The 20,157-nt window shown below is 34.8% G+C and overlaps 1 protein-coding gene across 1 annotated transcript in view; it reads right to left on the reverse strand.

Annotated features, from left to right (window-relative positions):
• Positions 1-10: 10 nt before the first annotated feature.
• LOC113099729 (guanine nucleotide-binding protein G(o) subunit alpha-like) overlaps positions 11-20,157 on the reverse strand; it is a 30,318-nt gene continuing 10,171 nt past the window's right edge. Inside the window, exons 4-9 of the mRNA XM_026264660.1 lie at positions 19,303-19,463; positions 10,218-10,346; positions 4,919-5,048; positions 3,740-3,811; positions 2,152-2,239; positions 11-394 (exon numbers count right to left, since the gene is read on the reverse strand). Of these exons, the coding sequence (XP_026120445.1) occupies positions 204-394; positions 2,152-2,239; positions 3,740-3,811; positions 4,919-5,048; positions 10,218-10,346; positions 19,303-19,463 (771 nt within the window). The 3' untranslated portion in view covers positions 11-203. The remainder of the gene's footprint in view (positions 395-2,151; positions 2,240-3,739; positions 3,812-4,918; positions 5,049-10,217; positions 10,347-19,302; positions 19,464-20,157) is intronic.

Genomic DNA, 20,157 nt, shown 5'->3' on the forward strand with positions numbered 1-20,157 from the left:
ATGATTCATATGGGTTGATTATTGCATTTTTATTACTTATTTTATATAAGCAAGAAGAAAATAAACTGGCATTCATTCAGTTATTGCTTCATGAAAAGTGTGCATCCTGATGAATATCAGAGCATCATATACAATAAATACCATCAGCATTGTGAAGGGCTCATCCGTGAGTCTTTATTGAGTTTTTAAAGGAGGAATGGTTCTCAGAGCAGAGACACAGCCTCCAGGTTCTCCTTGATGATGGTGTCCATAACGACTTGGAAAACCACCTGTACGTTGGAGGTGTCGGTGGCTGTGGTGAAGTGGTGGTAGATGAGTTTGCTGGGCGTCATGTTGAGAGAGACAAACATTGAGGCGATGAACCGGGCGGCAGCGTCCACGTCACAGTCAGCTCCTGTGAACAAAAACACAGGGAGAGGTTTGTGGAAGAAGTGTCTTCATTTGATATATCTGATTTGCTGAGGTGTGCCCCATATATATATATATATATATATATATATATATATATATATATATATATATATATATATATATATATATATATATATATATATATAAAAGAGAACGAAAATAAATGAAGTGAGAGTCTATGAATATCTGATGAGATCTGCTCCAAAGGGCTCCAAGATTGATGATGTCTAAACCTCCAATGCTAAATTGACATTTGCATGAAGCATGCATTTATGGGTCTGTCTGAATTAACAGGTGAAATGTAGTTGTGAAAAGGGTTTATTGTAATCTTTTATCTGAAGGGGAATTAACTTTGGCATATACAAGTGTCTTAAAGGAGCGGGAGGAGGGAAGACAATATCATGTGAGAAATGTCCAGCCTTGTCCGTCTTGACCTTTTCTCCCTGAGGTAAAAACTACGGGATCCATTCCAGCTGATTAAACGGACAAACTACAAACTCAAGCTGACACGGTGGATTGGGTCTTAAATGGAACGACAGAGCTACAGGAAGTCTAAAAGCAGGAGAAAGAGAAAGAAAGAAAGAAAGAACAAGACTTAAAGACTATGACTACAAACAACCAAAACATTGAAATACCATATAAATGAATAAAACAAACAGGAGAGAAAAAAAAAAAAAAATCAACAATAACAAAAGAACAAAATAAAAAAAGACATGAAAGATCAACAAAAAAAAGGAGAACAAAGAGAAGGAAAACAAACAAGTGACTAAAACAAAAAACATCAAGAAGAGTGAACAAACATGAACAAATTGGAAAAGAAAATGAATAAACAAAACAGAAGGAAAAATTACTTAAATGAAAGTGAAAAACAAACAAAATATGAGTAAACGACAACAAACAAAAAAGAACAAAAACAAACAAATGATAAATGAAAAAAGAGGAACTAAATGAATTAAGGCAAGAACAAACAAACAAATAATAATAAAACAAACAGATAAATTGAAGAACAGCAAAAACATTTTATCAAAAATGAAAAAAAAAAACTAGAACAAATGAATAAAAGAAAGAACAAATGAACAAAAAAATGAATAAAATGGAGAAATCAACTGAAACCAACAAATAAAAGAACAGAAAAAATGAACAATGAAAGAGAATAAACAAATGAACAAGAGGAAAGAATGAAAAAAAGAATAAACAAATGACAGACTGAAATAAAAAGAAAGAGTCAAATGACTTAAAAGAAAGAACAAACAAATACAGAAAAAATTATTTGGAAAAAGAAAATAAATAAACAAAAGAAAATAAAACAAAAACATCAAAAACAAAAGAACAAAGGAGTGGAAGAAAAAACAAACTAACAAACTAAATCCTAAGAACTAATCAAGGAAAAAAGAACAAAGGGCAGAAAAGAGAACAAAAATGACAAAAGAATTAATGAACCAAACAAATGTTTAAAATGACTGGATGTCTAAAAGAATGAGAACAAATGAAAGAATAAAGAAAAAAGCAGACTAATGAAACAAACATCTAAATCAAAGTGAACAACAGAAATACAGAGAGAATGAATAATATTTAGTGGCAGTAGAAGAAATGCTTGCCAACTCTGTGCTTTTTTTATTAAAAAGACATGAGCAAACAAATAAGACTTTGCAAGCATCTGAAGTAAATAACACACTTTCTTTCAAGAGTCTGCAGAGAAAGTAAACATGATTCATGTGTAATCACAGATCCGTCTCTCACCTCTGAACTGGGGAAGGTAATGCCGCAGATGACGCCCGGAGTGGAGAATCTTCTCTTGGAAAAGATCAATCTTGTTCATGAATAATATCTGTGAAACAAAAAAAGAAACACTTGCATGCAATGCTGTATGGAGACGGACAAAACCCATCAATCACTCGCTCTGTAACATCAATCATTTAGGACAAGAGCTGATTAGTCCCATACAACAGCTTTGGAAACTCTTTAAAGTGAAAGTTTTTGTGGTTAAAATGACAAAAAGAGATTATAAAAGGAACAGTTCAACCAAAAATGCACTTACAGTACCCTCAGGTCACTCAAGATATCAATATATCACTTGTTCACCAATGAATCGTCTGCAGTTAATGGGTGCCGTCAGAATGAGAGTCCAAACTCTCATTCTGACGGCACCCATTCACTATAGAGGATCTGATGAAGAAACAAACTCATGTACATCCTGGACGGCCTGAGGGTGAGTACATTTTCAGCAAATGTTCATTTTTGGATGAACTCGGGTGAACTTTTCCTTTTGTATTCCTCAGTGTCCACAAAAGATGACAGAAAAAGAGAAAAAACGTTGAGTTCGGCTCAGTATAATGGCTTAATTAACGACTTAGTCCAGTGATGATTTTGCTCAGCGTTTCAAAACAACAGAGTATGACTAACGTGGCTATGAAATGCATCTTAACAAGGGCAGTTAGCGCACCTCATTACACGGAAAGAGGTTTACGGAGGGCGTACGATAAATAGACAGACAACAAGCGGACCACCATCACCCACGGGGACGACCTAAATTATGCCTGCTAGCTTAATTACCAAACGACATGGGCAATTAAAACAAAGTCTGGGCTAACTGACAACGTGGGCTGTAATTACGAGGGAAGATGGTAAGTCTGGAGGTGAGGTTACCAAAGCAAGCTACGGTAATCGGTGAAATCATTGAAGAAGCTCAGATGAACGAAACCACAAAGAGTGCCGTCTAAACGAGTGATAGACTCTTTCATCAGGTGATCGTAAAACAAATAAGGTCCAGAACTTTAGAAGAACTCACTGAAAAAGTCTTTGGTAACATAGTTAACCAAAAACGGTAACAGAAACGGAAAATTCATTTCAGAGGCAGATTATCATCACAAAAGATTACGGTTTATTATATACTTACAAAGACAAATGTGAAAGTTGAAAATGAAATCTGAAATGTAAAAACTAGAACGTTAAAGCGCTAAAATCATCGCAAACTTTAGTAGCGGAGCTAAAAGTCCTGTCGATATAAACAGTAAATAATCTTATTTTGGTAAATAAGTCAAAAATAAACACCTGATAACATTTGCAAATGTTGTAGAACGGGCAGAAAACTATATATTATTTATTTTATTATATTATATATTTGAACAGTTTTTCGTAAATGCAAACTATTAAATAAAATAAACTAAACAAGGCACTTATGTTCACTATTTATATAATGAACTGGGTTTTTTTGTCACATATGTTGCCTGTTTTGCGTCATCTCTTGGTTGACGCCACTGACCTCCTCTCGAGTTAATGGGATGATGAGACTGGATGAGCTCTCTCTGTTAATTGAGCCGTTTCTTACCATAGAAGTACTTCTGAAGAAGACGTTATTGCAGATTGACGAGAACAGCTTGAGACTCTCCTGAAGTCGATTCTGAACAAGAGCACAAGATGAAAAGTCGGAAAAGCTGAGGTCAGTGCATGTCTTGTGTGTTGTAATAACATCCAGATACATATATTAAGTAGAAAGATTTTAGTTTTAGAATGTTACATGAATACATTAAATAGTGTAAAATGTAAACACTGTAAAATGTAAAAACACATTTCTCAAAAAAATTGTCACACGCGGTCAAAATTGCATTGTGGAGAGAGAAAAGTTGCATTGGTGTGCACACACAAATTTGATTATTACATTCAAGAATAATGTAAAATACCGATATAATGAAAACATCCCCTCACTCAACAACAAATACTTCAAAATCGGTACAGAATAGGAAAGAACAAGAATTAAAAAGTATTAAATAAACATACATTTTAGTTGCATTCATTATAAACAACATTTATTATAATTGCACAAATACTAATGTAAATGTGTTTCTGCTGTAACTGCATTAAAAAAAGTGACTTATATTCCAGAAAATGCTGTTATGGCACTTATTTTTGGTTTTACTAAATGTAAGTTTTATAATATTACAGTAGAAAATTAAATGTCAAATATTCAATAAAATGTTACTTAAGCAATAATAAGCATTTGTTACTATACACATGTTAATAAGGATTAATAATGACTTATTTTGTTTGTATATTGTACATTTATAATATAACATTAGTACTTAAAAACAAATACTGTAAATGATTAAAATTAAGTGACATTTCAGCATTAAAACTGATGCCTATTTTTGCGTTACTAAATTTTACATTTAAGTTATATGAACTGATTTATGAATAAATAACACAATGAAATATCTTCCAAAAGCATAATTGTAAACGTTATATATTTATAATGATGCTTTACATGTTTATAGTTAAAAATAGAAACGGTTTACAATAAATTAATAAATAACAGATTCATTTTTGTCAATTAAACTATTCTTACAGGTGCCAATTATGTATGTTACATAATAATTTTTTTTAATACTAGCAACTTTAACATCCAAAAATTCAAACTTTTAATGATATTTTAGTTAACTTAATTTCTCGGTGACTTTACTTGTTTGTCAGGAAGCAGTAGATGAATGCAAAAGTGTAAGTGTTTTCTTACCATCGATGGATCTTCTACTAGCGTCATGTCGTATCCACTCAGAGACACGACGAACAGCACGGCCCTCACATCCTCAAAACAGCTGATCCACTTCCTCCTCTCTGTCCTCTGGCCTCCAACGTCATACATTCTGTGGAGAGAAAGAGACTAAATGTACTAAATGGAAAATAAACCCCTCAATATGACCCCAAAACACATTAGAGTCAACAGAAAACCAATTAACCTTGAGTACATCAAGTTACAAAAGTGCAATGGATTGTGAACATGACTTTTACAAACAGCGTCACATTTGTTATGCTAATAATATGTTGCTAACTAGCGACACGCATCCGTACATGTGAAAACCAGACCAAAGGGCTCTTGAGGTCATCAAACGAGCTTCTCAAATTAACAATCTCCACCAAATTCCCCCTCAATGCGTTTTAGATCACGACACTAAAAGAGTTAGCTTGTTAGCTAGTAGTTCGCAAAGAGTCGTCAAAACAAAATAAAATCTCCAAACATGACATTTTATTACAGGTTTCTCCTCTTCACGTTTCTGAAACACATGTAAAAAGAGCGGGAAAATTGGGAGTGCTTGTTCTCAAAGAGCGTTTCTTGTCTCCTAAACAGAGAAGGCCATAAACAAACAGTAAAAGTCTATGGTTCTTTCTCTCTCAGACACGTTTATTTTCCGTCTTCCACTTCATCCTGCGCCGTCTCTTCACTATATTTGTGGGGAAGGTTCCTCCACACGCCTGAAATGAAAACTATCAATACTCACACTTCAAACCTGATGGAAAAAGAAATCTATATTTGCCTTATGGGACACTAATACATGAGGGTTTCCCATAATTATCTGACAAATGAATTGAATCATGAACATAGCTGATGCTGACACTACAATATTAACTGCTACATTATTTTTTATTTACAACAAACTGCAATATCATGTTTAACGGGAAAATCTGTGACCATTTTAATTCAAAATACAAAGCATATCTACATGATTTTACAAAATATATTATATTTAGATTAGTGCTGTCAAACGATTAATCACATCCAATGTAAGAGTTTTTGTTTACACAGTATATGAGTATGTACGGTGTATATTTTCATTATGTTTATATAAACACACCCATGCATGTATACATTTAAGAACATTAAAAATGTTACGTTTATATATTAAAAATATCTATTAGAAATTAAGTGAATATAAAGATATACGTGTAAATACATATACATTTTTTCAAAGTATATACTGTATGCGTTTGTATTTATAAACAGGCTACATAATAAATATACACATTACACACACATATTATTTACACAAAAATGTTTATTTTGGATGTGATTAAATCACTTAAAAGCACTAATTTATACATTCAATTTACTCAGAATTCATTATAATTTAAATATCTATATTCAAATGTAAATTATTATTACTACTATTAATTCAGTATTTAAATGTGTGTATTTAAATTTAAAACTATACATATTTAGAATTTACTTGCGTTTAGATTCATATATTAATGTTTTATAATTATATAAAATAAAGGAATATATTTATTAATTTGAATATTTATAACTCCTGTATATACACCACCTATAACTGTTAAATTATTTAAAAGTAATCCAAATCTTTAAATGTAGCAATGAATTTTACCTAAATTAGTGAATTGAAATATCTCTAAACAGTTATGTAATGAATAAATAGTTGTAAATCTGAATATAAAAATGGTTGTATATTATTGGCTATCCAGCAGCAGCAGGAAATTTAAACAAGAAAATCAAACCAGTTTATATTCATGTTCTTTCTCGTCCATCACATCTTTTCCAACAGCACACACGGTTTAATAATGCCTTTGTTTAATTATGGGGTGATCTGATGTGGCCTCATAATCACAGCAGACAAGGTGAGAATCGTGCGGTGTTAAACACGCTGATCAAAACACAAGTCACTTCACTGATCATTACACTGCTAATTATGGCTCAGAGGTCAAGGGTGACCCGGAGCCACCTGATCTTTAGATTTCTGCTTTTGTGGCTGGTTGGAAGATTTCATTAGACAAAAACAATCACATCACTTCCTCCTGACCAACGAACCTATAACACCATATTGTTCCTATTCATTTCCAGTAAAAAATGAGCTATGCAATGATTATTGCATATAATAATCACTGGAAGAAAATACTTTTTCATTTAATTAATTGCTCTTTTACGGTTGACAAGCTAAACACAAATTATTTGCAAATAAGAAAATTTGGAATTAAGCATCAAGATGTGCAAAACCGTAATCAAAAATGAGTAATAAAGTCGGCACCAATGGCCTCGTGGGCCACATGTAGCGCCGTTGTGCTTCAGACGTCCCGAGTTCGAGTCCCGGCTCATGGACCTTTCCTGATCTCTCTCACCCACTTTGCTTCATGTCTACCTACTGTCCTATCTAAATAAAACACCAAAAATAAACCTTAAAGCTGCAGTAGGTAACTTTTGTAAAAATTGATTTTTTACATATTTGTTAAACCTGTCATTATGTCCTGACAGTAGAATATGAGACAGATAATCTGCGAAAAAAAATCAAGCTCCTCTGGCTCCTCCCATTGGTCCTATTGCCATATGCAGAAATCCATCGCTCCCGGTAAGAAACAACCAATCAGAGCTGCGCTCCGTAACTTTGTTTGTGTTCAAAATGTAGAAAAATGTATATAATAAGCGAGTACACCATGAATCCATTTTCCAAACCGTGTTTTTGGCTTGTCCTGAATCACTAGGGTGCACCTATAATAAGTGTTTATATTCGGACTATTTTAGATTGCTTCAGGGGTACCGCGGCGGAGTAACCCAGTACCTTTGTGATTCTTCATAGACATAAACAGAGAGAAGTAGTTCCGGCTACGATGTTCTTCCGCAAGACGCAAGCAGTTCTGTTTATTAACCGCTAGAGCGTCAAAAGTTACCTACCGCAGCTTTAAAAAGACAAAAATAATATATATATATATATATATATAAAAAAATACTGTGGTGTTATATTTACATATGGACATAATGTCTTTTTAGACAAATTAAATGAATACAATTTTTATATATAGATATAAAAATGCATTATATAAAAATAGAAAAAAGATAAAATTGCAATTAAAAATGCATGAAAAGCATAAATAAATAATTAAACATTACTCTTTTTCTGGTAGTATGTTACATAGAAGTTATTTGGAATTAGTAAAATTATGGGCAAAAATGAATACTGCAATTATTATTTAAAACTGTACTATAACATTTAAAAAGAGCATTTTATTGTCTATAGATAATTATAGTAAATACAATCAATGCGGCAATAAAACAAAAACTGAATGAATAAAAGCATCAATAAACCCATAAACGCATAAATAAAATAAATATGCATAGACAAATTCATAATTAAATAAATGCACAAATGTAAAAATAAACTTTTGATGTAAAAATGATTTATTTAGTACAAGGCAAGGAAAGTGAAATGCAGCTTTGGGTGTTTATATCAAACATGAGGTGTGAATCCAGTGATATGATAAAGATCTTGAGGTTTCGGCGTGGGATGCGTGTGAAGTGCTGTGATAAGGACGAGCAGCCGAGCGTGCCGAAGATTGACAGTAAGTTATTCCTCACCGAATTAATTCACTCTAGAGCTCAATAGGAACTAAACAGATTTTATATAACAATTACTCCCCATAACATCAGCCTTCATAGAGTTCACAGATAATAACAAACGTAAAGCCATTGCAGAGCCTCTTAATTTTCTGACTTCCACTCTGATTTCAGGGTTTATGGGATTTTTGCTCATATTTACACTCTATAGGATAATTTAACCTTAAACCCAACAAAGAGAACAGAATAACTACTTCTCCTCACACTTCAGATGGAAAAACGAATGTTTTTGAAGACTGAACTGTAAAGATCACTTAATGGATGGGAGTTCAACTTGGCGTTTCAAACATACATACATCCCACAGTCATTTTTAAAGTCATCTTGTTTTGATTATCTGAAGCCCTTTTATTAAAAACTGTCATGAAAGCCATGGAAAATTTAGATTTAGCATTATGCAAAGTAGCGCAATATAAATGTTATTGCAGAAGCCCTCAGCTGAAGCCAATAAATTAGCCAACTCTCAGGGCAGAATGAGCCCAAGAAGAAGCGAACGTAAAAGTATAGACAAAGACAGTTGCTTTCCACCAAATGCCAAAACATTCATCTTTCCATGCCATATCAAACAGTCTATGGCATCTCAAAGCTGTAAATGTCTCCATTAACATTCAAATGGCTGGTAAAAGCTGCCAAGCAGAAAATTACTCACATTTCCCATGAAACCTTCCAATCGTTTTATTGGTTGTCTAATGTTGAACTTGAGAGTACGCTGAACATGCATGAAACTTTTTCATTCTGACATTGAGGATCAAAAGTCATTGTGACTGTGAATTAAGAAAACAAAGGGGGGATTTACGAGTAAACTGTGCATAAAGCAATTTTAACTAAAGCTGAAACCATAAAAGAAATGTCATCCCTGACATAAAATAAACACGAATTTACAAAGAAAATAACTTATTTTGTTTTATTCTACATGACAAGGCAGCATTCCTCATTTTTATTTAGTTTAAGTACAACTAAAACTAGTTTTAACAACTAAAACAGTATAAACTTCAAACTTAAAACTAAAACTTAAAAATTAAAAAATAATTTAATTTAAAATGAAAAATTATATACACATTTTAAAATGCAAAACTACTACATATTAGAAAAACGAATTAAAATGAAAACAAATACATAAAAATTAAATCTATTAAAAAGTATACCAATGATACTAAAATATCACTGGTTCAAACTAAACAAATGATTAGCATATACCTTCGAAAGTTGTTTGTCGAAATATATATAGTTGAAAATGAGACGTCATACCCACGAAAAAAAAAAAAAGAAAGAAAAAAAACTCATTAGACCAATTCAAAACAAGTCTTGCATCCAAATCAAAGCTGAACGTGTGCTCAATGCTGATAATGCCAGTTAGGATATTGACGAATGGAGCGATGCGTCAGAACGTCATGCAAGGTGACGTTTAATAAGATAGTGAGAGATGGAGGATGCTGCCTATACTGACATGGTCAATATCATGAAAACCTGCTGTGAGAAGGAAAACCCCTAAATTTTTTCCCATTTACTATTTTAGCTACTTTTAAACAAACTTCAACTGAAAACAACAGAAAAAGCATTTATGTTTGATTATTCACAGTCACAGACAACCTTTTGTAAGAGCAATTAGAACAAACTGACAATAAAAAGACTGTTTACCTGAAGACCAGGTGCTTGACTCTGAACTGTGTCTCAATCACTCCTGTGGTTCTCAGTCGGACTCTTAAAACGTCTGTTTCTGTCGGCATGTAATCAGGGGCGATGATCCGTCCCATGTTCTCAAAAAAACTGGGTACAGAGAGACATAGAAAAAGTAACAACAAAATTTATGACAAAAGTTACAGTAATGACTAATTTAGACATTCCATCTGGAATCCCTTTTCCATTAAAATTAACCTGGTTCTTGGCCAGAAGTTCTACGAACAAATCTCATAAACCGGTAATCATTGTCACGCCATTGCCGATAAACAATACATGGTCAATATAAAAATCCTTTACTGAATATTATTTATATTATGATCTATCTTGAATTTGCTTAGATTTTTTTGTTTCATGTTTTTTTTTATAGATTTTAAATAAATTTCAGTTTTAGTTACTTTAGTATTTCATTCAGTTTAAGCTTAAGTTAGTTGTGAATGCAACATTTCTAAATGTAAGCTTTTTTATATAATATTTATATTTTATTACATTTAATTAATTAAATAAATCCTACAAGTGAATTTATGCATTATTGCATTAAAATGTAGAGCAACAATAAATAAATAAATAAATATGAATTCACTTTTCTTTTTCTTTTTTTTATTAAAGTGAATGTTAGATGACAGCAAATGTTATCAACATATGAAACAGGAGAAATAAATTAAATATCCAAACATACATACTAGTCCTGCTATTAAAAAAAAAAAACAACAACACTATAATATCGGTTGATAATCGGTATGGTACCGATATCTTGTGCTTTTACACAAGTTTGTTTTGTGCTAGTGACACAAGACTTATTTCTTGCAGCATTAAAACCTTACATGGCGGAAATTATCCTCCCTTAGCAGTTCCTAGTTTGATACCAGCAGGTTTTAGGTTTTAACTCCAGGAACCTGTCAGTTAAAAGGTTGCTTGATAGCAAATGCGGCTCCTCACCTCTCATAATCAGGTCTCTGTGGGAAAAACCCTCTCCTTAAGGGCCGTCTCTCATTGTCTAGGTAAGCAGCTTTACCTCTGACTGCAGTAAGTGTCTGTGGCAGCGATAAGACTGGCCCGGGGGAAACACGCGCTGTATGCTAATTACAAGCATGAATATAAACACAGCATGATACAATATAAGCAGATCTGTGGGGGGATTTCTGAACGCTGATGTGCTAAAGAGAGGGATTATCTGGGAGCCTGCGCTACGTAGCGATACACTCACCTCACAGGAGGTCGCAAACACCTTGGAGAAAGAATTAGACAAACACACACGTAAACAGTTTTGATGCAATAACCTCAGACAGTTGTGCCATAGTTTTTGACTAAGAGTGTTTGAGGCATCTTTTCCTGAGCTGATAAGACCAGTTTGTCATTCTGTACATGCGAACAGAACAAAGACCAGGTTGTGCTTACGCTAAAACGTCAGAGATTGACGTACACACTTTTGCATACTGAAATGCAAATGTTGCATTCTCATTGCTGCAAGGCACGCTATAGCATCATTAACATAAATTGTTGTCTTCTAAGAGTTCCTGTCATTTTAGTATTTAGCACTATAAGAAGTGTCCAAACAAAATATTTTAACTACTTTAAATTATGATAGATTATAGCTAGCAAGAATGGCTAACTAATTTTTTTAAAGAGTAGGCCTACTAGCTTAAATGACAAATAACTTATGACTAGCAAGTTGAAGTTTAGCTAGCCAGCTACTGACCAAGTTCATATTTCCTATTAAATTCAGCTCATGTGAACTACTACTTGTTAGTAACTTGTACTTGAGTTGAAACTTATAGCTATAGCTAACAAAGTTATGGTTTCGAATGTAGTTTATCTAACATGACTAATGTTATGCTATAGCATTGGTTTGAAAATAATCTTGCTAAGAAAGTTAAAGTTAGTTAAGCATTCATCCTTTAGCTAGCTATTGACTTAGTTCATGTTTTTAACTGAGTTTAGTTCAAGTGAACTATTTTTTTTTTTTTTTGTATCCTGAAGAGTGGCTAAAAGAGCTTAATTAAATGGCAATCAGCTTTATAGATAAAGCATTGGTTTGAAGAGAATCTTGCTAAGCCCTGCTGAAAAAAAAACAGCATATGCTGGTTAGGTATGTTTTGACACTGAGATGCTGGTTTATACTGGTCCATTTGCTGGTTTATGCTGGTCCATTTGCTGGTTTATGCTGGTCCTTTTGCTGGTTTATGCTGGTCCTTTTGCTGGTTTATGCGGGTCCTTTTGCTGGTTTATGCTGGTCCTTTTGCTGGTTTATGCTGGTCCTTTTGCTGGTTTATGCGGGTCCTTTTGGTGGTTTATGCGGGTCCTTTTGCTGGTTTATGCTGGTCCTTTTGCTAGTTTATGCGGATCCTTTTGGTGGTTTATGCGGGTCCTTTTGGTGGTTTATGCGGGTCCTTTTGCTGGTTTATGCTGGTCCTTTTGGTGGTTTATGCAGGTCCATTTGCTGGTTTATGCGGGTCCTTTTGCTGGTTTATGCTGGTCCATTTGCTGGTTTATGTGGGTCCTTTTGCTGGTTTATGCGGGTCCATTTGCTGGTTTATGCTGGTCCATTTGCTGGTTTATGCTGGTCCTTTTGCTGGTTTATGCTGGTCCTTTTGCTGGTTTATGCGGGTCCTTTTGCTGGTTTATGCTGGTCCTTTTGCTGGTTTATGCTGGTCCTTTTGCTGGTTTATGCGGGTCCTTTTGGTGGTTTATGCGGGTCCTTTTGCTGGTTTATGCTGGTCCTTTTGCTGGTTTATGCTGGTCCTTTTGCTAGTTTATGCGGATCCTTTTGGTTGTTTATGCGGGTCCTTTTGGTGGTTTATGCGGGTCCTTTTGCTGGTTTATGCTGGTCCTTTTGGTGGTTTATGCAGGTCCATTTGCTGGTTTATGCGGGTCCTTTTGCTGGTTTATGCTGGTCCATTTGCTGGTTTATGCGGGTCCATTTGCTGGTTTATGCGGGTCCTTTTGCTGGTTTATGCGGGTTCTTTTGCTGGTTTATGCTGGTCCATTTGCTGGTTTATGCGGGTCCTTTTGCTGGTTTATGCTGGTCCATTTGCTGGTTTATGCGGGTCCATTTGCTGGTTTATGCGGGTCCTTTTGCTGGTTTATGCGGGTTCTTTTGCTGGTTTATGCTGGTCCATTTGCTGGTTTATGCGGGTCCTTTTGCTGGTTTATGCGGGTCCTTTTGCTGGTTTATGCGGATCCTTTTGGTGGTTTATGCGGGTCCTTTTGGTGGTTTATGCGGGTCCTTTTGCTGGTTTATGCGGGTCCTTTTGGTGGTTTATGCAGGTCCATTTGCTGGTTTATGCGGGTCCTTTTGCTGGTTTATGCTGGTCCATTTGCTGGTTTATGCGGGTCCATTTGCTGGTTTATGCGGGTCCTTTTGCTGGTTTATGCGGGTTCTTTTGCTGGTTTATGCTGGTCCATTTGCTGGTTTATGCGGGTCCTTTTGCTGGTTTATGCGGGTCCATTTGCTGGTTTATGCGGGTTCTTTTGCTGGTTTATGCTGGTCCATTTGCTGGTTTATGCGGGTCCTTTTGCTGGTTTATGCGGGTCCTTTTGCTGGTTTATGTGGGTCCTTTTGCCGGTTCATGCTGGTCCTTTGCCAGCACATGACCAGCATAAACCAGTAAAGGACCAGCATAAACCAGCATCCCAGCGTCAAAACATACCTAACCAGCATTTGCTGTTTTTTTTCAACAGGGAGGAAGTTCAATGTTCATAAAATGTTCATCTTTTAGCTAGCTTTTGACTAAGTTCATGTTTTTAACTTAGCTTATGTGAACTACTTTTTGTTAGCAGCTTGTAGAAAAAGAGCTTATATGACAATTAGCTTAAAGGTAGCAAGTTTCAATGTTGTTTACCTAACATGGCCTAATGTCATGTTAACAAACTGGTTTGAGAAAAATCTTGATGATTAACAAAGTTAGCTAAACCAACACCCTTTTATAGCTAGTTATTAACCATGTTCACGTTTTCAAATAAATTTAGCTTAAGTTAGCTACTTTTTGTTTGTAGCTTTTTAGAGCAGCTAACTACATTTTCAAGAAAATGTTTGACTACAGTTTATGTAACTTTCTCAGCTAAATTTGCACCACCATGATATTAGTAATGTTGTGGAAACTACTTTAGCTTGCAGCTTAAACTAAAGTTGCACTCATCATTCAAAACAGCCAGTTAACTATCTTATTGCTTAGCTAGCTGAATAACACATGGTGTAACCAGATATTTTAAGAAAACTATTTAGCATAAGTGAGTACTAAAACCCACACGCTGCATTCTCATACTCGCAACTCTATGACAAGAGCCACTAGCAGCCTTTAGCATAAACTGACAGGGTAGACAAATATATATATAGTTAAATCTAGTGTTTATATTATTATTCTAATACAGTGTTCCTAATATAGTGTAGCTCAACTGGTAGAGCATTGTGTTATCAAGCGCAAGGTTGGGGGTTCGATTCCCCAGGAACACATGATAGGTAAAAATGTATAGCCTCAATGTGCTTTAAGTCACTTAGGATAAAAGCGTCTGCTAAATGCATAAATTTAAATGTAATTTTAATTTTAATTTAAATCAATTGAGTTATTAATTGGTTTAGTAGCTTGTTGACTTATTTAGCAGGGTTGTCTTCAGTCTGTTGCTCCACCATAACAGCAAATGGCAACATTTTTAATTTTCATTACATTTTTGTTATTTTATTTCAGCTTTATTTCAGCTTTATTTCAATTAACAAAAAACATTTGATAATAATTTTAGCTTTAGTTAATGGCAATACCACTGTCAAGTACTATGTTTTTACTACCATAGTGAATTATGATCACACTCTCTGTGGTGTTTCTGGTTTTTAATGACAGATAAACAGACACAAAAACACACAATATCACACTCCAACCTCAGTGCCAATGCGATTCCTTGGCATTCGAGCCGAGTCTGATCTTGTAAGCCCCCTGGGCGGCACGACAGCGAGCGCCTCGGGCCTGAGCGGAGGCTGTGAGTGACCAAGTGTGAGGTGTGTTTCTTTAAATGCATCTGGGTGTATAAAACAGACATGCCGCTACGTGCATCTGGATGCAACATTCACTCGCTGCTGGCCTTCAATTCCCAGCGGGACACAAAGGCCCTGTCGCTGTGGATCTGTCTCACTTTCTAACACTCTCTAGGGAAATGCAAGGGCTATCTTTAACCTTACCAAGGCCTCCAGTAGTCGTCTTTTTAAAATATTTTTTATTAAGTCCTTAATGGTAAACCAGTTTCTGATGGTTTTATCTGGTCTAAGCTCATCATTAAAGGAATAGTTAACCCAGAAATGAAAATGGATTTGCTTAAAATTTACTCGCCCTCAGGCCATCCAATTTGTAAATGAGTTTGTTTCTTCATCAAAACAGATTTGGTGATTTTTAACATTACATCGCTTCCTCAGCAATGGATCCATATGCTGTATGGAAAAGAGCAGCGTGAAATCTCTTCATTCGAAATCTCTTCTTTTGCGTCCTACAGAAGAGAAGCATCTTTAGGGTAATTTTTAGATGATCTATTCCTTTGCAAAGCTGGTTCGACCTGGTTTCTCCATCAGCGTGACATTTTGAAGAATTCTTTGAATTTAAAAAACCTCTCCTGGAGTTCTGTAGATATACTTTTACCCTCGGATTGATTTGACCCCACTTTGACCTCTGACCAAACATCCATCTCTCTGAAGTATCTTTTCTCCCCACTACATTTCTGATCTATTTTTCCACACAATTGAATTTCGTGGAATGACGCCGGTCGGGGTTTTAGGGTTGTGGTTTTTGTGGAGAATTTAGAATAGCGAGGGAGGGCAAATGAAAATGGATGGAAAGCGGAATGAAAAGAGATTTCGCGAGATGCATGCAGGATATGAACAGGTGATGAGCTGCGACCTGGCCTGCAAAGACGATGGAAATGCCCTCTGATAAATCTGACCTTTAACAAGAGGATATATGTGTTTCTTTGTGTGTGTGTGAGGACTGGTGATGGAGTCCTGCAGGTGTGACATGACAGCATGAGGAAAGGTTTTTAAACCTGGAGAGAGTGAGAGAAACGGTACGATGCAGACACAAGAATGATGTTTTAGTGCAAATCTCTATGCCAAAACAGCACTATACCATATTTAATTAATTCATTGTCATTCTTTTCAGCCTCATGTTTATGCAAATGAGGCATATTATAAAATAAATTGAAATTTTGATACTTTTTCCAGCTAGATTCTTCAATATGTGTGTGTGTGTGCGTGTGTGTCTGATTTAAACACTCTTCAAACCACAACTCAAATCAGTGCCATGGTGATAATTTAGTTGTTCCCGGTGACAAGCGTGTTATTGACTCCATATTATTGACTGAAGTGTCTGGAGGGGCCCCTTGGACCCAGGGGTCAATGGGGGGCAGGAGTACCTGTCAATCAAATTTACACACAGTCAAACACGCACAGACACACACAAACTTACTTTACATAGACTAAAGTTTTAATTTTTTTATTTTTATGAAACTAATTAGAATTAAATAAACATTTTGAATTTTTAAAGCATGGCAGAACAACTATTTTATTTATATATTATAATAAAAAAATATTTTTAATTGGTATTAATACATTAGAGGTTTACTATTACTATTCGTAATAACAACAAAAATATTAGAATGAATTAATAATAATAATAATTATTGATTTTTAAATAAATAAAATGTATTGTTATGAATATTATTTTGACCATTACATTTTATTATAATGCTTTGTTATCTAGGCTTACAGTGTTTTTTAAATAAAAGTAATTTTAAACTTATTTAATTAAAATATAATATTTATAGTTATTAGTTAATAGTTATTAGTTTAAAGTTTTAATACCGTTTCAACTACTACTAATAGCAATAATAATAAAATATTTAAATAAATTACTCATTATGGGTTATAAATATTATTTTTATTATATAATTGAAAATTTTCAGAACTCCAAATACATTTTTAATATAACTACTACCAATAACACATCTGAAAATTATTATTAAAATCCTACTGATAGTAATAATATGTTTAAACGCATTCTAATTAAATAACAGATAACAATAATAATACATTTTAATTCACTTAATTGGGGCAACCTCTCCCCCAAAACATACTTATGTGCAGATGTGTGGGAATTCAGTAGAACCGAGGCTGTGTGTTTTTGTGTGTGTGGGTTTTGATGTCAAACACATTCGGTATGGACAACTTCAACCACACACAGCACCTCACATCTCGCTCGCCTCCATCATTTATTCATTCTTTACAGCCTTCACTAGGTGTCCTGTGTGCTAATCAAAAAGACAAGCGATCATGTCAAACCTCCATTATGTGACGTCCCAGCATGCATTGCAGGATATATATATCATCTGGCAAAGGCAGTAGGCTTTGAGGTTTGACTGTTTTCTAATTGCCGTTTAGGAGTTACCCCACACACACACACCTCGCTGCGGAGTTTGAGGTTCATTCGCTGTGGCACACACCACACGTCTGCGACACGGGTGACCCTCTCGGCTTCATTTAAATAATCAGCCTCCTGGTGTTTTAGTTTGTCATCGCACACACATGTAATTACACAATTCACTGTTTAAATATCCCACTAATCAGCCATTATTCACAGTGGGAGTGTCAGACTGAGTCACAGATCAGCGGCCATTACGGCTCAAGAGTGACAGTCGCACATTTGTTCCACTACACCTACATTGAGGTTTCAGAAACTGCATCAGGAAGCACTGGGAAAACCTGGGCTAGAAAACCAATAAAATATTAAATAGATGAAATGACGTAATCTGTGCTAAGGAACTTTAATAGAGGCAGAAAAATAATACAAGTTGAATATTTCAAAGGAACGGTTTTACTTAAAATTTTCTGTAAATTTCCTCGCTGCAGATGAAATTTTTACTGAACATGAGAAAGATTCAGGGGTCAGCACCCATGTCAAATGACCAATTAGATTAGAATAAAACATTCATGACCTTTTCCGGATCATGATTGGTCTATTTGAGCGTGGTTTAATAAGATTCAAATGAGATGCAAAGCATTTTGGAGAACCGTTCCAGTGTCGTGGTCCGAATTCTCTTTGCTCGCTGATCAAAACATGTTCAAGCTAGTTAAAAGACCTTTTCTTAACCAACAAAACCGAGAACGCTAACTGAAAAACAAAAAAAACAGCTAACTAAAAAGCAAAAATGAATGGAGGCTAACTTAAAAAAAAAAAAAAAAAACGAAAACGAAAACAAACTGGAAAAAAAATTTGAAAAAAAAAAAAAAAAGAGGCTAACTGAAAAAGAAAAACAGTGGCAAACTGAAAACATGAAGGCTAACAGAAATGGTGCTATAGCTTCAATTTTACGGTTAAAATGACATGTAATTCAAAAGATTTTCATTTACATGTTTTCATCATTTAATTACACTAGTTTCCTTTGTGAAAATTAACAATGGTTTTATTATAGTAAAAGTTAAGTGTTTTTTTTTTTGGCATATTGGTAACCATAACGGTATGTACAGTATAAACACAGTTTTACTACAAACACCTTGGTTAAACTATGGTTATTGTAGCAAAACCATGGTTAGTTTACCATGGTTTAATTAAGGGTTCTCTTATTTATACATAATCAAAATCAACTAGCTCATTGGCTTCTTGAACAACTAGCAAACTAGCTAATCTTATAGAAGCCCTACATAACTAGAATCTTTTGTCTAAACAGGCTAATCTGTTAGCTTGATAACCAAAGGTTACTTGAAAACACAAAGAAAAGGAAATGTATTCATTGACTATTTTAACTTTGAATCTAGGTGGGCATAAAGATAAAATGATAAATCACAACCAAACACGGAGTACTTATTAGAAAGTGTGCAGCTAAGTAGCTAAACACACACACACACAAAAAAAAAACATGAACAAATACTTCTAACAAGATATTCTAGGAAATCTGGTCTAATATTAGATATTAAATCTCTTGCGTAAAAACATTTCTCACAAATGAAGTATTACTGTGATAACTGGTAACGCTAAGGTCTGTAATTAGCGATTAGCGTCCAAGTTTTACTCACTATAGTGCCGAGTCATTGAGTTCGTACTCGTATCCTCGCGCCGCTGCTGACCGCACCCCCTGATCCGCCCACAAACAACAGAGGGCGTGGCCTATGAACGGGAACAGCATCTGCTCTTCGTCGAAGCAACGGCCACACGAGAGAACGGAGTGAGCGTGGACCTGGAGAAACACCACAGACATGGAGAAATACATAGTTTGTACGTCTGGCACAGTTTTTTTCAAGAACGTTTCTCACTTTTAAAATTAAAAAAAAATTATGCATTTAGCAGATGCTTTTATCCAAAAAGCGACTTACATTGCATTCAGGCTAACAATTTTTCCTCACATGTGTTCCTCGGGATTCAAACCCCCAACATTGCGCTTGCTAACACAATGCTCTACCATTTGAGAGCTACATGAACACTTTTTTTGTTTCAAGGACTTTAAGAGTGCAAAACATCTAACTGGTAAAGTTTAGCATGCTAAACTAAGCACTAATGCTGCAAATATCAAAATATCATTCACATTTTATGGTGGCCCAGTAGTGCACAACACAATGCAATCGCCACAACACAATAAGACTAATTTTGGCATAGGACAAATTTTGTTGTTTCCACGGTGTTGTGCACTACTGGGCCACCATAATAATTGGTCAGTTTTTGGATGTCTAGTCAACCAGTTGTGATCTATACCTAGTTAGATGTTGATGAAGGAAGGAAAATTAATTTAAGGTTCTGGAGCAATGATTTATAAGCTTAAAACAATAACATTTAAACAACTAGAACAACGATCTGATCTAGTGGTGTGAGACAACACATATGCATCTCTAGCACTGTTATTAAAAGAACAATTGGCCTGATCTGTCTAATTACAG

This window comes from Carassius auratus, unplaced genomic scaffold, assembly GCF_003368295.1.
Source record: "Carassius auratus strain Wakin unplaced genomic scaffold, ASM336829v1 scaf_tig00217025, whole genome shotgun sequence".
In the NCBI taxonomy this organism is placed as follows: domain Eukaryota; kingdom Metazoa; phylum Chordata; class Actinopteri; order Cypriniformes; family Cyprinidae; genus Carassius; species Carassius auratus.